The 18,365-nt window shown below is 44.6% G+C and overlaps 2 protein-coding genes across 2 annotated transcripts; one reads left to right on the top strand and one right to left on the bottom strand.

Annotated features, from left to right (window-relative positions):
- Positions 1 to 1,253: 1,253 nt before the first annotated feature.
- Positions 1,254 to 6,279, top strand: LOC139753549 (uncharacterized). The gene is made up of 7 exons (XM_071670198.1): positions 1,254 to 1,418; positions 1,666 to 2,628; positions 2,765 to 3,251; positions 3,575 to 3,774; positions 4,235 to 4,339; positions 5,260 to 5,376; positions 5,890 to 6,279. The coding sequence occupies exons 1-7, from the start codon at positions 1,254 to 1,256 to the stop codon at positions 6,277 to 6,279; spliced, it is 2,427 nt and encodes an 808-aa protein (XP_071526299.1).
- Positions 6,280 to 10,629: 4,350 nt separating this feature from the next.
- On the bottom strand, positions 10,630 to 16,069 carry LOC139753548 (glutamate receptor U1-like). The gene is made up of 11 exons (XM_071670197.1): positions 15,993 to 16,069; positions 15,203 to 15,376; positions 14,900 to 14,990; positions 14,185 to 14,482; positions 14,095 to 14,098; positions 12,718 to 12,976; positions 12,288 to 12,461; positions 11,977 to 12,025; positions 11,779 to 11,878; positions 11,444 to 11,573; positions 10,630 to 10,982 (listed from the first exon to the last, which is right to left on the bottom strand). The coding sequence occupies exons 1-11, from the start codon at positions 16,067 to 16,069 to the stop codon at positions 10,875 to 10,877; spliced, it is 1,464 nt and encodes a 487-aa protein (XP_071526298.1). The 3' UTR covers positions 10,630 to 10,874.
- Positions 16,070 to 18,365: the final 2,296 nt, after the last annotated feature.

Here is an 18,365-nt window from a genome sequence, read left to right as displayed (position 1 = left end):
AGACTTGCTCGGGCTGTATGTGACTGTGTATGTTAGGAGGCGAGTCTCACACTCGTGTTGCCTCGTCTCTTAACCTTCTATGTATACATCATGTCTTGACTCCTATGTAAGTCTGCACACACACACACACACACACACACACACACACACACACACACACACACACACATATCCTGGCCTAAGTATATCTGTATATGTGTACTAGCTTTATGTACATTTGTGTGTCAGAAACGTAGTGTATGGAGCTGGGTATCTATTGATCCGAGCATTAAGAATAATTCACATGAACCACATCTCCTCACCTGGTCTAATGCCCTCACCTCCATGCCACACATACAACTCATTATGTGATTCTTCTTGTTTGCCACGTTACCTCATCATTTCTCATCACATGATCAACTTTGACTCGAGCGAGTATGAAGATTATCTGTGACTAAAGATCTCCAAATGTCTCCCCACATGATGAGTGTTACGCATTGTGTCACGCATTATGTCATAGGTTGTTATTACGGTTACCGTGTGACACTCCCGCTCAGTCCTGGGTATCGCTTGGTGACATGATCTTACCAGTAACGCGTGTCACTCGGCCATGAGCGTCACCTGGTCCACAAGTCCCAGCTTGTAACGCGTGTCACGATGGTCACTGTTGCAGGTAACAGTCTGCCTGCGGTACCGGCTGTTACACTCGGGCCAGCGTGACAATCCCATCGTGAGTTACTACAGTGCGGGCCACAATCATGAACTCTACATATGTAAGTAGAGCTGGTGTGTGTCCACTGGCTTGTCATTTCGAACAGGGTTGGGGTGGATAATGTGTTGGATTTAACCCACGGCACTGGATACAAACTCATGGACAAATATTTTGCTTCAAATGAGGCAAAAAAATTTTCTTTTCTTCAAAAGGATTGTGAATATTTTGAATGATGTGTTAGTTAGGGTAGTCGGAAAAACAACACCACAAATAGGTTTTAAAAAGAAAGTTGAGGAATACTTCACTTACAATCCAAGACTGATATATCTTGCTGCATCTCCGTATCTATAAATTCAAATGTATTTCACCTAATATTATCTCTTTGCCCCTCTACTCTCACCACAATAACCTCAATGTATCTGACCTTTCCCACAATTAGAGAGCCTTGAAAAAAAAAAGAGTTGTTTCTCTTTGAAATCCTTTCTGTAGCACTAAACACTGTGGTATATGGCGTTAGTAATAAGCAAACGACGGTTTGGTGATATTAATATCTGTGGTTCCTATGGTGGCAGCCTTAGAGTGGGAGAGCCAGGAGCTGTATGTTGCATGTTGCGAGTCCAGGGTCCTCCTGTGGGTAGCAGTTCCCGTGGTCATGTACAGATGGCACCACTTCTGCCTGGCTCTTGATCTCACCATAAGAAAATACTGGTTGGCCTACGATCACATGGTAAGATGTATATATATATATATATATATATATATATATATATATATATATATATATATATATATATATATATATATATATATATGTATATATCACGGTGAAGAGCGTAATTTTAGTATTTCCTGACAACATCGAGAAATAATGAAACACGATAAATCCCGACTGCACTCATGTATCTCTCTCTCTCTCTCTCTCTCTCTCTCTCTCTCTCTCTCTCTCTCTCTCTCTCTCTCTCTCTCTCTTGCAGTACCTGGAGGAGGACCTTCCTGCAGAGGGCGGTAGGGAACTGGCGGTGCACGGCGGCGGCCGGCTGGTGCTGGGACAGGACCTGGACTCGCTGGAAGGTGGCTTCAACGACCGTCAGTCGGTGCACGGCAACGTAGCGGACTTCATCTTGTTGCCTCAGGCTCTCCACCACTCTTACCTCAAGGACTACGTCAAGTGCCAGCCGCCGGAGACCGACCTGGAGGCGATTCTGTACTTCGGAGATGACCTGTCGGCCTTTGAGTTAAAAGGTTCTATCAACGTCTCCGTGATCTCCTTGGACACCATTTGCCGGTATGAGCCACACACACAGATTCTCCTGCCGCAGAAACTGAATTTCTTCGACTCCCGCGCAGTCTGTGCCAAGCTGGGAGGGACGCTGGCCGTGCCCACCAACAGAGAGGAGAACGAGAAAATACTCGACGAATTCATCGAGTTTAGTGTCGAGTGTACTGACTCATACGGGACGATGTACTGGCTCGGCATTAAAGGCCACCTCGACACCGGTGAGTGGATCGCCATCCGAGAGAACAAGTCGATAACCTGGAACAATTTCTTTGCGAATTATGAGAAAGTCAGGCAAGGTCAGCAGTGCGTCAGCGTTGGAGGGATCAATTTCCCTTACTATTGGTACAGCACGAACTGCGCTTACATCGTGTGTCCGCTGTGTAACTTCACGACCACGCCCGCAGTCACGCTCCGGGGTCTCTGCAAGAACTCGCTGATCGATCGCAAGTTCTTCATCAAGGGTTATAAGGACGGGAAACCTCTCTTCCAGGGACCGATCTATACTAGCATCTACTGGAACAACGACACCGCTCTGTGGACGCTGACGAGTCGTAGGCACGAGAACCTGATGGGCCACATGGAAACAAAGTTCCGAACTGAGTACCCGCTCGGTGTGCACACCTGGGTCATCACGGGCGACAAGTGTAGCGCTAACAAGGTAAGGCATGACGAGAGGTCTGTGTTCCTTCGTCAGAGATGAGTCTATGCACATGCAATGGTTGTTATATTTACGTCTCCACAAAACGAAAGTCCTGACGAGTGTGTGTGTGTGTGTGTCTCTGTCTTGCCTGAAGGTTGAGGTGTTGATGTCGGCGTGTGGGGAGACGCAGTACACCTGTCACGACGGCACTTGCATCGCGAAGGCTGAACGCTGCGACTTGACCGCCAACTGTCCCGACCAAAGCGACGAACTAAACTGTCGCGTGGTGAACACGCCCATCAGCTACTCGCTGGACAAGCCGCCCCCAAACAAAATCCTTCCAGTTCCCGTCAGGATTTTCCTGGAAATCACCTCCGTCAGGCAGGTCAATATCATGGGTTTTAAGCTGGTGGTGGACATTATCCTCAGGTTCCAGTGGCGCGACGGGAGGTTGACCATGAAGAACCTGAGGGAAGACATCAACATGAATAAGGTACAAGACCCGGAGAGCCTGTGGATACCTCACTTCCAGGTGGAAGACGGGGCTCGGAGTATAGCGGACCTCGTGCTGAGGTCGCAGTCCCTAATGGTACAGAAGGAAGGGCTCCCCATCGCGGATGACGACACCGGACTCAACGAAGGTAAGGAACGGCTGGAAACGGTCATGGCATTACTGAAGCACTAGTGAGTGTACAGACTGTTGGTCTCCTGTTAGATTAGACGATAGACTGTTTGTCTCGTGTTAGACTAGACGATAGACTGCTTGTCTCGTGTTAGAGTAGACAATAGACTGCTTGTCTCGTGTTAGATTAGACGATAGACTGTTTGTCTCGTATTAGATTAGACGATAGATTGTTTGTCTCGTGTCAGATTAGACGATAGACTGTTTGTCTCGTATTAGATTAGACGATAAACCTACAGAAAAGAACATCTTTAACAGTTCCACTTTCATTTTGTTCTGAAGACGACGTGTATCTTGGATCTGAGAACACGCTGTTGCTGTACAGGATGTACACTGTGGACTTCACCTGCCAGTTCCGACTCCATGCTTATCCATTCGACTCCCAGATCTGTTCCATCGCCTTCAGTTTGGTCGGCATCTCTCCCGCCTTCGTCGTACTTCAGAAGGTAAAGACCGTTCTCGAATTCCTTATTCCTTCGGCAGTGAGACGACTTGATATCTTCCGTGGCTAAATAATGGCAAGATGTAGCTGTCCAAAGTTAGATATATCGGGAGTCCTTCAAGGCATATCATGTTGCATGATAGCTAACGACAGGATCTCTCAAGGAGTAATCTCTGACGATGTAAGTCTTTTGACATGATCAGTGGTGCCCCATGTATTCTCAATACAGGTCACGTTCCTACACTCACCTTTTGCATAGGCTATACATACAGACACACTGTCATTTGTACAAATGTCCATTTCATATCTTTTACATTCCTGTTCTTCTCGCTCACTCTCCTCACCTTTCCATACCCTCACTGTCACGCATATATCCTCACGGTCTATTCAGCATCTTAGCCTTCATTATTCTATCTTTCCTAACTCTCCCTTCCACTTTACTCTCACCCGACATCACACCCAAGTGCCTCTGTTCACCCTACGTGTCCCCTCTCCTGCAGGATGGTCACGGGGTCTCCTTCACAGGACAAAAACTGCTGCTCGAGTACCAGGTGACGACTGTCAACATGACGCCATTCTCTAACCTCCACGAGTCTGGCCAGAAGGTAAGGATGAATTTACACCCCAAAACGTATGTATATATTCACCTCCCAGGAACTTGACTCACGAGCAGCTACTAGCGTACATTCATGAGTAAGTGACATGCTCGTGACTTACTCAAGCACGTCTTAAGGCATGCATCAAACATTAGTATTTATATTAACGATCGATACCCCCGTCTTCCAGGGAACTGCTACCCCTCCTTAGGAGGTGTTGAAGCGGTGGCCGTAACCATCTTATACCTCGTGTTTCAGAAGGTCGTATACAGCAGCCTTCCAGGAGAGTACTACCCTCCTGACTTACGAATGTTGAAGTGGTGTCTGGACGCAGCCTTCCATATCAATGGGCTATAGGCAGCAGCCCTCTCAATAGAAGAATAAAGTACCAGTTTAGGGGCACCAGGCATTTCCCTTTGGGATATGAACGATACTAATTAACAGAGTAGCTTAGTTTTTATAGAATAGGATAGAAGTGTTGGTGAGTCGAGAGGATCGTTTTCTTATTATCACTGTCGTTCTGTGATGATAGGAAGGCGATAATGGAGAGGGTTATGTGAGTCAGGGGAAGCGTAGGATCATTTCGACGTGAAAGCAACTGAAACATTTGTAGAAATCAACAGAACTCCCGAGAACTTTACCCAACCTCCCCTAGCAGCCATGATCTTCCTTGATTTTCAGGGTTGTAGACGAATATATAATCACCGATGGTTTCGTCGTCAGCCATATGATGTTGGGCGTTCGTTCTGTTTATTTCCAAGCGGTCGCTGGCTGAGTTGTACCTTCGCTGGTCGCTAAAGCACGGAGCGACTAGCTGTTGGTTGTAAACAATAACAAACTGAACCCAAGGTAGATTTCGTTTTTGTTTTCATCCAGCTGCTTCTCCCTTCAAGCGTTGCTCTACCTTCCCATGAACTCTCGCTCCTCAGGTGTGGTTAGAGCTGAGGAATCTACAAGGCTACTACATCAGCAGCACCTACATACCCACGCTCCTCCTCGTCATCATCTGTTACTACACCTTCTACTTCGACATCACAGACTTCACGGTAAGACCACATCCTGCACCTGGAACGCCACGGGACGCTTACAGAGATCCCAGGGTCTTTAATAGTATAAGCTCCATGCCTTCCTCCATCAACCATGAAGCGCTTGTTAGAAAAACTGCACCACAACGGATATTAATGAATTTATGACTATATTGACTCAATTTCACACACACACACACACACACACACACACACACACACAGTAAGCTTGAGGAGGTAGAATTGTTTAAAGGTTTAGTGGATGAAACTCTAAAAAAAAATAATTGGAGGTTGAGGCATAGGAAAAGGACACCTCGCTGCCAAGAATTGTTGTTACTCGAGGAATGCGTGTAGCCTCTGTACCATACAGTTTTTTTGTGTGGCGATGGATCACTTGAGGATTGACCATTTATGATACTTCCTTCTTCTCTTGAATAGCTAAGCTTGGAATCCTTTTCTCCCTCTCGTCTTTTCCTCAAATTTACAAACACCTGTGGACCTATGGTTCACGAATACCTCGTTCTCCTCCTTCAGGATCGCGTTATGGTGTCTCTGACATCCCTGCTTGTCCTGGCAGCCCTCTTCTCCCAGACCAGTCAGTCCATCCCTAAGACCGCCTACCTCAAACTTATTGACGTATGGTTCGTGTTCCTCATCTTCATGGACTTCCTCATCATCCTCATTATCGTAATCGTGGAGAACCTACGACTGAAAAAGCGTGAGGCCAGCAGACCCGGGAAACTGGCAGTGGTATCGGTGAGGTCCTCGCTGAAAGACGAATCCCCCAGGGAGAGTTCACAGGGCAAGGGCGGGGTCAACAAGAGCGCTGTGACGACCAACCGCTTGGCCCGGGTCACCGTGCCAGTCCTCATGATCATCTTCATCTCTACCTACGTTTACATGTGTTCTACAGGTTCCTGGTGAGGAGCTAGACCCATGTTTGGATATCTTGGGCCTCCCCCGCCACTTTGCACAGGTCGCTCGCCACTGCCTCTCCTCACTGGCAGCACTAATTACCTAAATAACTTTTTTTTTTTTACGTTATTTCAGACGGCTCGGAAGATTGAATGCCCTAATCATGGCCATCGAGTTTAGGATGAACAGCTAGGTAGGCTGTGAGACGATTGCCTCGTCCACGATTCGAACCTAAGCAGGTGAAATCTTAGCAATGTGAAGCAGTCCCGAACTGAAAATGCAAATGTTTACCTCATATGATCACGCAAAGTGAAGAGAATGTCACACCACGAAATGTAAATTGTGCTATTAAGTTTAAGGAATGCATAAATACATTGGAAAATTAGATTGAACCTTAACAAAGAGAAAAAGAACAAACTTTAATGCTAAGAATTATACATTTGTTGCGTGTGTGTGTGTGTGTGTGTGTGTGTGTGTGTGTGTGTGTGTGTGTGTGTGTGTGTGTGTGTGTGTGTGTGTGTGTGTGTATTAGGTCAGCTGTGTCCTCTATATTCTGTTCCAGCTGCGGTAAACAAGAGATCACGAAGTCATTTTAAATTCTTAATATTCTTGATATTCTCTCTTCAAGCGAAGGAAGTGTCAGGCTACATAATACATACGTGTATATATATGTATATATATATATATATATATATATATATATATATATATATATAGAGAGAGAGAGAGAGAGAGAGAGAGAGAGAGAGAGAGAGGCAACTCTGCTAAGCAAAATGACTGGCAACTATGCTCAGTAAGCAGGTAAGTCTGAAACACAGTGGAGGATCAAATCGCGTGACAGACCTTTTTTACCTTTTCTTTCCAACCAACACTTGAGTTGGTTACCACTGTATGACCATCACCTGCTCCGTGCGAAAAAAGAAAAAAAAAATGCAATAAAAGCGCAATCATAGAATAAGCTTTCGAGGAACAGATGCATGAAAGAAAAGTGTGAAAAAATTACGTAAAAAGAGGCAATATGTCTGGATGGTTTGCGCGAGGTACGAGTACTTTATGGTCCTAAGGTTATCCCTAAAAGAAAGGATTCATGATAAGAACGTGTGATGATGGTCAAAGGAAGTTCGATTCCTTAGCCACTCTGAACATTCCATGAAACATCATATCAAAACTTAAGAACATTATCTTGCCCTGTGGTTCACGCAATATATATATATATATATATATATATATATATATATATATATATATATATATATATATATATATATATATACATATATACGTGTGTGTGTGCGTGTGTGTGTGTGTTACTGCCCTCATTTGTTCAGCTTGTGAGAAAAAGGTGTGTTTACGAGAGCTATAACTCTATAGTTATCTATTGATTATTTACCAATAAACATTCCTCTTTTGGTACGTGTCTCAAATTCCACAACAAAACCTCCGTTTCTTATACCTGTTTTTTCCTCCCCTAATCCTTTTAACTCGTTCCACCATTTCCTAACATGCAAGGTTCCGAAGAAACATCTAAAATCATTCTTTTAATAATCTAATTTTTGTCATACACTAGAATATAATGGGGTCGCCGACGTCCACTGCTTTCGATCAAGTATTCCACCGCTCACGTGCTATGCTCCCGCTGCTTCTACTAAACGAACGAAGGTGAATGTTTTCATGAGAACGACGCTTCGATCCTTGAGCACGACCTCCACACTTGAGGGATCGCTCCACCGGGTCTCCGAGTGGCTGTGCAACCCTATCTATGTCCATCAGTGATCCTAGCTTGAAGTACATGGGTGTGTTTCCTTACGTTAAGACTCCCACTGTATATCCTCATCCCAAAGCAAGAATAATGACTTTCATTATATAACTAGTAGGGTTTTTTTTTATAGTGAACTGACAGCATACTAGGTTCTGTTAGGGCCAAGAGATATGATTCTACCCCACAAAACCATACTGGCAAAACACTAGTTTGGGGTAGGTCTTACCAAGGAACTGAATATATCTTTCTCCCTAATACTTTTCTTTTGAACTTAAGTCACACCACCCATTCCTCAGTGTTACTACAGAAATCAACCCCTTAATGCTGAATTAACACAAAGACTTTTTTTTTAATATAGTTACTATTATAACGAGATCACAGAGAACAAAGTTCTGTGGTCACTCGAAGAAAATGATATTTAGGGATAACTTGTAAACGATGAGCCACGGAGCTCCCTAAACAATGGTTTGCCTCAGAAAAATCATACCAATTTATCTACGTATATGTTATATATGACTTCTGTTAAAAGCTTAGAATACGTAATATGAATAACTATAACTGTGAATAGATATTTTCCTCGATGAGATAAAGCAACTCGTTTATGCCAGAGCATATGAACGAAACATACTATAATTTGCCACTTACAGAGAGCATTCTCCTTACCTCCTGGTCTTAAATAATAATTTTTTCACAACCATTCGTAACCTCTCTCACAACCCATTTCAGTGTACACACGTACAAAAAAGACGTCGAAGAAAAAACTTCTGCATCCTTCCCCAACTTTAAATTTTATCTTAGCTCACTTATTTAATCCATTTATCTATTTAATACGTCCTCCAGTAAGTTTAGAAAACTACTTAAATGAGTATATCAGCTCACCTACTCTATCAGATAATGATATCGTGCTTCAAATCCCCTTTTTTTTCCTGCTTGCTTTATAGACAAAGCCTCTTGTGGAAACGACATACAACACAGTCTCCACTAATGCACAACTCTCCTGGTGATCTTCACGCCACAACTCCCTCGCCTGAGTCTACACTCTCTCTCTCTCTCTCTCTCTCTCTCTCTCTCTCTCTCTCTCTCTCTCTCTCTCTCTCTCTCTCTCTCAAACCACTCGTAGATCTTCAGAAGACAAAATCGTCAGGCATCGTTCACTCCCTGTGTTGACGTACCATAGATGCAATTCGACAAATAAACCATCTTATCTTGAAACTGTAAGATATACGAATCACTACGTGTCTGCAGGAGAGAAAACACTGTCAAAGTAAACCATGAAGAAATTCGTCCAATACATTCTCTGATGATGACAAATGAATGGAAACACTTGAGCGGTTTAAAGTCACTACCGGCTGTAGCCTCCCCATACTCGCCAGAGGCTGTATCGATCACAGAATCATGACCATTAACAAACAAACGAACGCACTGGGATACAGCCGAACCCTTCTCTAGCTTTATTCATCCAACAAGCGACACACCGCTCTGACTTGACCCAAAGAAATCTTTTTAGAATTACTGTGTGAAACCGAGAAAATGTAGAAGACGTGTGATTTTAAAGCCCCTCATGTTCGTGTTTATGGTATACATACATATATACATATATATACGAATAAAGTGCATATGAACGCGCACGTTAATAGAACATACAAACCTCCAACAGCCAGGATCGAACCTGGGACCCCTGTGCAAGAGGCAGGCATGCTAACCGCTAGGCTATGGGACTGTATACATACATACATACATACATACATACATACATACATATATATATATATATATATATATATATATATATATATATATATATATATATATATATATATATATATATATAATGGTTGTTTCCTATTATACAGTCCCATAGCCTAGCGGTTACATGCCTGCCTCTTGCACAAGGGTCCCAGGTCCGATCCTGGCTGTTGAAGGTTTGTATGTGATATATATATATATATATATATATATATATATATATATATATATATATATATATATATATATATATATATATATATAAAATTGTGTGTGTGTGTGTGTAAATAAAATTAAAGCTATCCGAATGAAAAGTGTATATTCTTACGTAAAAGGGTATGTAAAATCTACAAATATGTCTTTAGAGCATTCATGATATATTCACTTAATTGTATTCACGGATATAGATACGTGCATACGTACACTTACACATACAAACACAAACAGACAATTAAACACAATAAAACATGGAATGATACCATTGTGCAAGGCGTACGACTCCACGCAGTAACACTACCATATCAAGTATAAAACGCTACACACTAACATTATACTAAGTATCACACAGTAATATCATTATGCTACGTACAAAGATCTACACTACGCTACCATACAGATTATAAGACCCTTCACAGTAACTCTTTTACAATTAGTATAATGCCCTACATAGTAACATTATCATAACAAGAATATTACTTGAACAGTAAGACTTCTGTATTGAGTATAAGACTTTACACAGTAACACTGTTATACTAAATATAAGGCCCTACATAGTAACATTGTTATATTACCAAACATTAACACTACTATACTGAGTATAAGGCTCTATATAGTAACTGTTAGGGCACTAAACAGTAACACTACTGTACTATAAGGCCCTACAAAGTAACACTGTTATATCACCAAACAGCAACACTACTGTACTGAGTGTAAGGCCCTACATAGTAACACTGTTAGACTATTAATAAGGCACTACAGAGCAACACTACGTAGTACAGTTTGCCTTAAAGCCATAAATAATATGCTATACCATCAGGATAACAGCTCGAGGTGAAGTTTGACTAAAACTTACATCCATTTGGTGAGATAATGCTCGAACTCAAGGAGTATCTTCGAGTCTCAGGTGTAAATATCTGCCGAGGATTATCTCCAGGATGAACACAAGCGTAGCCACCTGAAGGCCAGCGCCCAGGACCACGAACATCCCCTGCCAACGGAATACACATCACTGGTAAACAATGTACACATACAAGAGAAGTATCATTAGTAGTAAGGTATATACCAACGGTTATTGAATGCTCCCAGACCAACACATAACTCCATACGTGGCACATTCTGAACCAACCTGGTATGGTTGCGAGGCAATTGCAACAGAAATCATGACAAGGGTGAGTAGTGGTGTCATGAAGAGAAGGGAACCCATTCATCTGATACGTCAACAAAAGTAAATCTCATCAGGTGATCCTATGTTATCGTAGAATAGATATCAGGGCACAAGTTGGAATCGTCATATGCTATCCGGTCAGCTGAAACTATGTAAACACTACGGCGCGCTACTCCACTGAATTTCTATAGTTATGAAGACCTTCTGTTTTCAGTTGGACAGGGCAGCCAGTATGTGTACGCGTGGCTATGTTTACATTCGTTGCGACGCTGGGGAATACCTACCCAGACGCTGTGGATGGCCAGTGGCTCCTTGACGGTGATCTTCGAAGGGGCGTGGCGACAACTGCTGGATTCAGGGATGCTGGACGCCAGCCAGTGGTTGTAAAGACCCGATTCCACCAGCGCACGGATCCTGCAGACGCACAAACAAAGTGGAGGGAAAACGGAGTAACACGAGTGACACAGAACCACGAAACAGAAAAAGACAAAATAAAACTAATTCTTGTCTTCTGTTATTGATTTATTCACACGGCTGGAGGGCCACTCGCGACGCCCTTTGCATCCTCAGCCTCTACCTGAAGGGAACCTTTATTTGAGGCGGCCCTTGGCATCCTTACCTGTGGCTCATGACGGGGACGAGAGGGCTGCCCTTCTGGCCGATCATACAGTAGGTGGAGGTGACGAAGGTCTGGCGGGCCTTGTAGAAGTCACAGCGACCTGCAACGGGAGCGGGTGAAAATAAGGGAAAATGTTAAAAAAAAAAAAAAACGTATCAAAGGATTTCTGATAACATTTACTGTCGAGTTGTGTCTCACAGACTAGATTGTCTGTCGTCTTTCTCCTTCTTGAAGAGGGTAGAACTCTCTTCCCATTTCGTACAAATAGATCATTACAAACAGATTAATTCCATCTCGCGCTTAGTCACCGACAACTGGTTGTGTCCATGTGTGTGTGTGTGTGTAATTCCATATTTGTACAGTAGAGAGTCCTACAATCGTAAGATCCCCATCTCTTGACCTTTCCTTATTCATGAAGTGACTTTACTCCACCTTTAGTCAGGTATGTATCACATGTACGCACCAGAGGTAACGTACTGAGGAGAGAGAGGTGTGGCCTGACCTGTGTGTGAGGAGAGGTGGGAGATGAGGAGGTCTGCAAACAGGGAGGTGCTGACGAGGACGTGGTCCCCACGTCTCACCAGGGTGTCCAGAGCCTCGGGGAAGGTGGTGGCCACCTGGTACCTCAGACGACCTACCTGCCGCAGCTCACCTAGTTCCCGCAGCTCACCTGACTTGCTGTTCTGAACGTACATACAAAACAGTACATATATCTATACCCACAAACACTTATAAATATACATACGACATGCACATACATAAACACATTTTATCTAATGATATATTTGAAACTGTCTGATACAAATCTATGATGTAAAAGAAGATTTTATGGTCTCATAAACACATTTGAACAGCTTCATCATCATCATCATCGTCTCCGTGTGTTGTGTGTGTGTGTTTGTGTGTGTGTGTGTGTTTGTGTGTGTGTGTGGTGCCCACCTCCAGCACGTCAGTGAGGACGGTGCCGGGTTCGAGGATGACGGTGATGGAGGCATCGTCGAGGAGCGCCCTGACGGTGTGTAAGGGCTGCGCCACGTGCCTCACCGCCAGCAGTGACATGAGATTACTGCAGTAGCTCCAGGTCACCACCATGCCCGTCAGAGACCAACCGCCCACCACCACCATCTCACGCCCTGTCACAGCCGTCCACGTCATGTCTGCAGACGCCACCACACTCACGTTACACAACACTTTACATCTTCAGTCTCGTCTACACAAAAAATAACCTGAAAAGATACCAAGATGAAAAGAGGAACCACAGAATTATCCTGCCAGTCTATCACTTCGTAAACAGCAGTCTTTTTTTCCCTCACTTGTGCCATATCCTGTAGCGTCTGCATCTGGTGTTCGATGATCGTGCAAACCTCTGCAACAACCGACGATACGGAGTTTTCACTGAACGTTCGAGTGCGTTCTTGTTTTGTGATATGGGTCTGGAAGCCTTAAAGCAACCGTAGACAGTCCTTCATGACTGACAATCAGGAGATTTGCGACTCTGTTACCACCACCACCACCACCACCACACCCTGGGTAAACTCTGTTACCACCACCACCACCACCACACCCTGGGTAATGTGTGGCGGTAGTGGTGCTGATGCTAAGTGGTCACATCAACCACCATGCAACCACAAGCCATGAGGGAATGTGGACAATTCTTCAGTCTCCATCGTAAGCGAATGAGGCTTTCGTGGGAAAACCAGATGTGTAGACATCATCATCTGAGCAAGATGCTTTGGGTATATTGTAAAAGTGACTGTTCTCTGTGAGTATAACTGGTCCAACCATGACCTCAAACAATCATAACCACAGACTTGGGGGTAGACGCTCCATAAGGTTGCTAGAACGACGTAAAACAGAGTGTTAGGGATCATTTTTCCTTGTGTTTGAATCACCCTGATTTACTGTCCACTTCAGCTGGTGTGTGTACGATCTGGTGGGACATGTCTGCTCAGCTACTCACCAAATTCTGTCCCCTTCTCCTCTGGTGTTCTCGGGTATGTCATTACTGGCTCAGGTCGAGTGTATGTGCTTTTAGGTGTGTGTGTGTGTGTGTGTGTGTGTGTGTGTGTGTTGTGCGCCTCTCTTGTGTTCTCTGTCTTTCTGTTTTGTATATGAACTGCAGTCGTCGCTCGCATATGTGAAAATGAAATAGTTTGAAGGTTTACGTACGCACTGAACAATACAGAACGTGTCAGCTTGCAGTTGGACACCGTCGAATATTTCTCATATATTTCCTCAAAGTCTCTCATAATATAGGAACACTGCCTCGCGTAGATAACTTATTACATCTTGAGAAGTACAGTACAGAAAACTCACTCTCCTGCAGAGGTATGCATGAAGTAGGTCTCACATGGGAGGTTGTGTTACTGAGTGTGACTAAAATCTAGTGTCCTTACGTACACTCACCTTGGTGTAGGAGGACCCGGAGATGGTGGAAGAGTATCGCCCCCACCTGCAGGCGGTGTCCCGAGGCCCTGGGTTCGTAAGTGAGTAGCCACATGGCGGCCCACACCGCCAGCAGCGCCCCCAGCAGAACTAACCACACCATGGGCGCCAGGGAGAAGACAAAGCTCCAGGGGTCGATCTCCGGCACGCCTTTCCTCGCTAGTATACTTCGGTCGTCGAAGAAGAAAGATCGAGTGAAATCCGCCACTTCTGTCCGACTCTCTGTGTGTCCAAAGGGCCCCAGAGCGATGTCCACCTCCTGCGGGTGGCAGGGAAAGTGAGAAGGATTGCTTAAGACCCGCTTGTCTTTGATTAAAACTTGAAACCTGATGGGGAGGAGTAATCCGGTCATGCATGATCTATTTACTTGGGATTTCTCGTGATGAAATTATAGAGATTTCTTACTGGAGACGTAACGATGTTAATGTTATGAGAATAGTGTCAGAGCAAAGGGATCAAGATCGTTTTATGTTTATATAAATACATGTCAGAGTGGCTTGAGTTCTGAGCATCCATTAGTTCAATCCTGTAAAGGCCCTCTTCACCTGTCTCCTGACGAAATCTCCGTCGCCTAGCGATTGACGTGGTCCCCCCTCTAACCTGTCTACTAAGAAGGTTCCTCATACCTTCTACTGACGAAGTCCCATCTAGCTGCCCGCTGACGAGGTTCCCTCACCTGTCTACTGACGAGGCCTAACATGCCAGTCCACGACCCGTTGGGGAGCTTGGTTCCCCACGCCCTGTCATCTGGCTCGACCAGAGTATACCTGACGAAGAAAGCTATCGTCAGCACCATACTTGTCTCATCACCGAGAAACTAGTGAGATGCAAAGTCTTTGAAATGATATTGACACCTAAATCAGAAACAAAAATTAGAAAAATTATCATTTATGTATTTATGATGATCTTTATCATTCATCTTATGTATGATAGAAACAATCATGTAAGGAAAAGTAATAAAGACTTTGAGGTATCTTACGTGAAATTCAGTTTTTGAGTTAGCACTGTGAGGAGGTTAGCCATGGGTCCTCGTATGGAGAGGTGACGGCGTCCACCCGTGCTGCTGGCGCCTCCTGCCGAAGTGTCTCCCTTGAGAATGACGTGGGGCGGCCAGTCTACCACCGCCGCCACCAGCGATGCACCATCCCTGAACCTGCAAAAACATAGAAATGCAAGTCTTCCTCAACAATAGTTTATGCTCTCACTTTTCGTATGTAACGATGTCCACTGCTGAAGGATGTATATATACCTTACCGTAAAACTACATAGGGTAGAGGGGAATGTGCACGTGTGCACTAGAGAATCAAACTGAAAATAACTACTTTGTGTTTTCATTGTATAAAGTTTTAACGAAGGACGTAATTGAGACAGAAGCAGTGGTTCATCAATATGGCGGATGATGATTTTCAGGGTATATCAAATAGACAGAAGTAGAGGAATGGGTGTAATCTACGCCACTAGAATCGTACTTCCAGAAGTGGTGGTGAAATAACAAACAGGAGGTAGAGTCTGAGCTTAGAATACTCAAATCAGCGGCCGAAATACATGAGTTATCGGTGAGATAAGAACTACATCGATGATGTAACTGTAAGACTGTATACAGACATCTGTACCAATGTGGTTACCAGTATTGTGAGGTTTTTGTTCATCAGCTCTCGAGGTAGCGCAAACGTCTATGGCAAGGCTTCAGGATGTAGGTGAAGGCAGTGTTGTGGCCTCAGCAAGGTGCGCAAGGGACCTCGTTGTTCTGCAGCACACAATATAGTTACCTGAATGTCTTCGGGTTGTGAACCATGTCGCTGACAACGGAGGCGTTGCTCAGGAGTTCCTGCAGGGAACGAACCATCTCGCGAGATCCACTGGAATGAAACACAAAGCTCCCTTTTATCGTGCGCTTGGCTAACACAGATAAATACAGATAAAGGAAGATTAGCTAATGATTAATTCTTATGAATGTATAACACCTCTCATCGGAGTGGATCTTCCTAAAGGATACAAATGATAACAAAGATATAAAGCAGGAATATGAGGGTGGCAGGCAAATTGTATTGTTCCTGAGACTGTGTAAAATGACTCTCCTAAATGGCTGACGAAGAACACCATGAAATGAAGTGCTTTGCTGGAGGCCAGTTGGTGCGATCTTCAACATGAACATTGGCTTCACCCACCGTGCTAGCCTCACACCAGACCCATACAGCTACTGTACAGCAGGTCTGACGGTGGAGAACAGCCCACTGAAAGACCAAGCCCATACAACTACTATACAGTGGATCTAACGGTGGAGAACACCCACTGAAAGCAAAAACGTGTAAGACTGCAGCATCTTTTAGTGTCTAAGATTTTTCGAGACATCATATATACGTAAAGAAACCTTATGTGACGCTTGGAATTATAGCGTGAGTGAGAGGTGAGGGTATTCTTCTGTTGAACGTATGATACGAACTCAGATCAACTCACCTGTGTCTTCCTCCGCACCTGCCGATCGACTGACACCTCGCCTCCCTTAGAGACCGACCATCCACCACACCACTCGTTACCACCAATAACCCGCAATGACCACCATCACCCACCACAATCACCTCATGCCTTCCATTACCGTCACCTACCACTACCTACTGCTACGATTCGCTACACCCTTTCACATCCACCATCACTTGACCAACCCGAAAGGACTTCGCAATTACCACCACTCACTACTGCCACTTCAACCACTCCTGCCACTTACCACTGCCACCCATTCAGTTCTGCTACCCATTAAAGCCATCATCTGTTGCCACTTGTCACTCCTATCTACCATCCCCTACCACCTCCTGGTAGATACTATAACTACCCCTGGGCCCTGCCCTGCACTCCTAGCCATACCTCTCTACCAACTACCACTGCCACTCGCCACCATCACCCTCGACAACCACCCTCAGGTAGCCCACACCATTCCCACTTCCCACTTCCCTCCTCCATCTCTACACCTCACTGCTAACCAACTCTCGATGTCCCTCAGTGTACACCCTCGAACATCCATATTTACATCGACTCATCAAAGCCTCTAGTTTACTGGACGACAGTTTATCCTATTTTACGATTAATAATTAGTAATGTAACCCTTCGTAAAGGTAATTCTACATCAGAATATGTCGCTTGTTAAGTCACGCATGACTTGAATTAACGCCCCGCGGACAACCACAACATTGATTATGCGTTGAAGGAAGGTGTTCATCAGCCTGTAGCCATGTGGGGTATCTTTTGCCTCCCTTGAGCACAACAGCTCGTGAACTACTTTGTGTCTTCCCTCCCGCGAGCTGGCTCCTCACATGCCTCCGCCGTCCACCAAGACCACATACATGATACCAAAAAAAGCCACTTGACATCGATCACCAACAATTTCGTCAACTCTTTTTTTCCCTGTTCAACGTCTCTTCTGTACAACAGGGACCACACTGGCCTGCTTTTTTTATACGTAAGGATATCTTTTTTTTTCCGGTACCTAAAGAGGGAAAAAAGGTAGGAAAAAAAAAAGGGACGTGGCCAAATGGTCACTGGGGATGTAAAACAATTGAGATTCATCAGTCAAATTTATCCTATTTTGATTGACAGTGCTTGACCAATGGTAGAAGGAAGCCATGGCTGAGCTGAGGGGAGGTGATGGGAGAAGGAAGCCATGGCTGAGCTGAAGGGAGGTGATGGTAGAAGGAAGCCATGGCTGAGCTGAGGGGAGGTGATGGTAGAAGGAAGCCATGGCTGAGCTGAGAGGAGGTGATGGTAGAAGGAAGCCATGACTGAGCTGAGGGGAGGTGATGGTAGAAAGAAGCCATGGCTGAGCTGAGGGGAGGTGATGGTAGAAGGAAGCCATGACTGAGCTGAGGGGAGGTGATGGTAGAAGGAAGCCATGGCTGAGCTGAGAGGAGGTGATGGTAGAAGGAAGCCATGACTGAGCTGAGGGAGGTGATGGTAGAAAGAAGCCATGGCTGAGCTGAAGGGAGGTGATGGTAGAAGGAAGAAGACATGATACACCTTCCTGTATCCTGCTCTGAACTAACTCACACACACACGAATCCTTCTACAGTGAGGACCCCAGTGTGGGCATATCAGCTGGCACATTCCTACTGTCATTCTCCTCACCAACTATACATTTCTCTATTGAGACA

This window comes from Panulirus ornatus, chromosome 14, assembly GCF_036320965.1.
Source record: "Panulirus ornatus isolate Po-2019 chromosome 14, ASM3632096v1, whole genome shotgun sequence".
Taxonomy (NCBI): Eukaryota; Metazoa; Arthropoda; class Malacostraca; order Decapoda; family Palinuridae; genus Panulirus; species Panulirus ornatus.
This window is presented reverse-complemented; position numbering and strand designations above follow the sequence as displayed.

Excerpts from the sequence above, each read along its gene's own strand:
- LOC139753549 (XM_071670198.1), top strand. The coding sequence starts at position 1,254 with ATGGTGGCAGCCTTAGAGTGGGAGAGCCAGGAGCTGTATGTTGCATGT. Across the intron at positions 3,775-4,234 it reads AATTCCTTATTCCTTCGGCA|GATGGTCACGGGGTCTCCTT; the intron begins GTGAGACGACTT and ends CCTCTCCTGCAG. Across the intron at positions 4,340-5,259 it reads TCCACGAGTCTGGCCAGAAG|GTGTGGTTAGAGCTGAGGAA; the intron begins GTAAGGATGAAT and ends CTCGCTCCTCAG.
- LOC139753548 (XM_071670197.1), bottom strand. The coding sequence starts at position 16,069 with ATGGTTCGTTCCCTGCAGGAACTCCTGAGCAACGCCTCCGTTGTCAGC. Across the intron at positions 11,879-11,976 it reads GACGACAGACAATCTAGTCT|GTCGCTGTGACTTCTACAAG; the intron begins GTGAGACACAAC and ends CTCCCGTTGCAG. Across the intron at positions 11,574-11,778 it reads GTCCCCGTCATGAGCCACAG|GATCCGTGCGCTGGTGGAAT; the intron begins GTAAGGATGCCA and ends GTGCGTCTGCAG.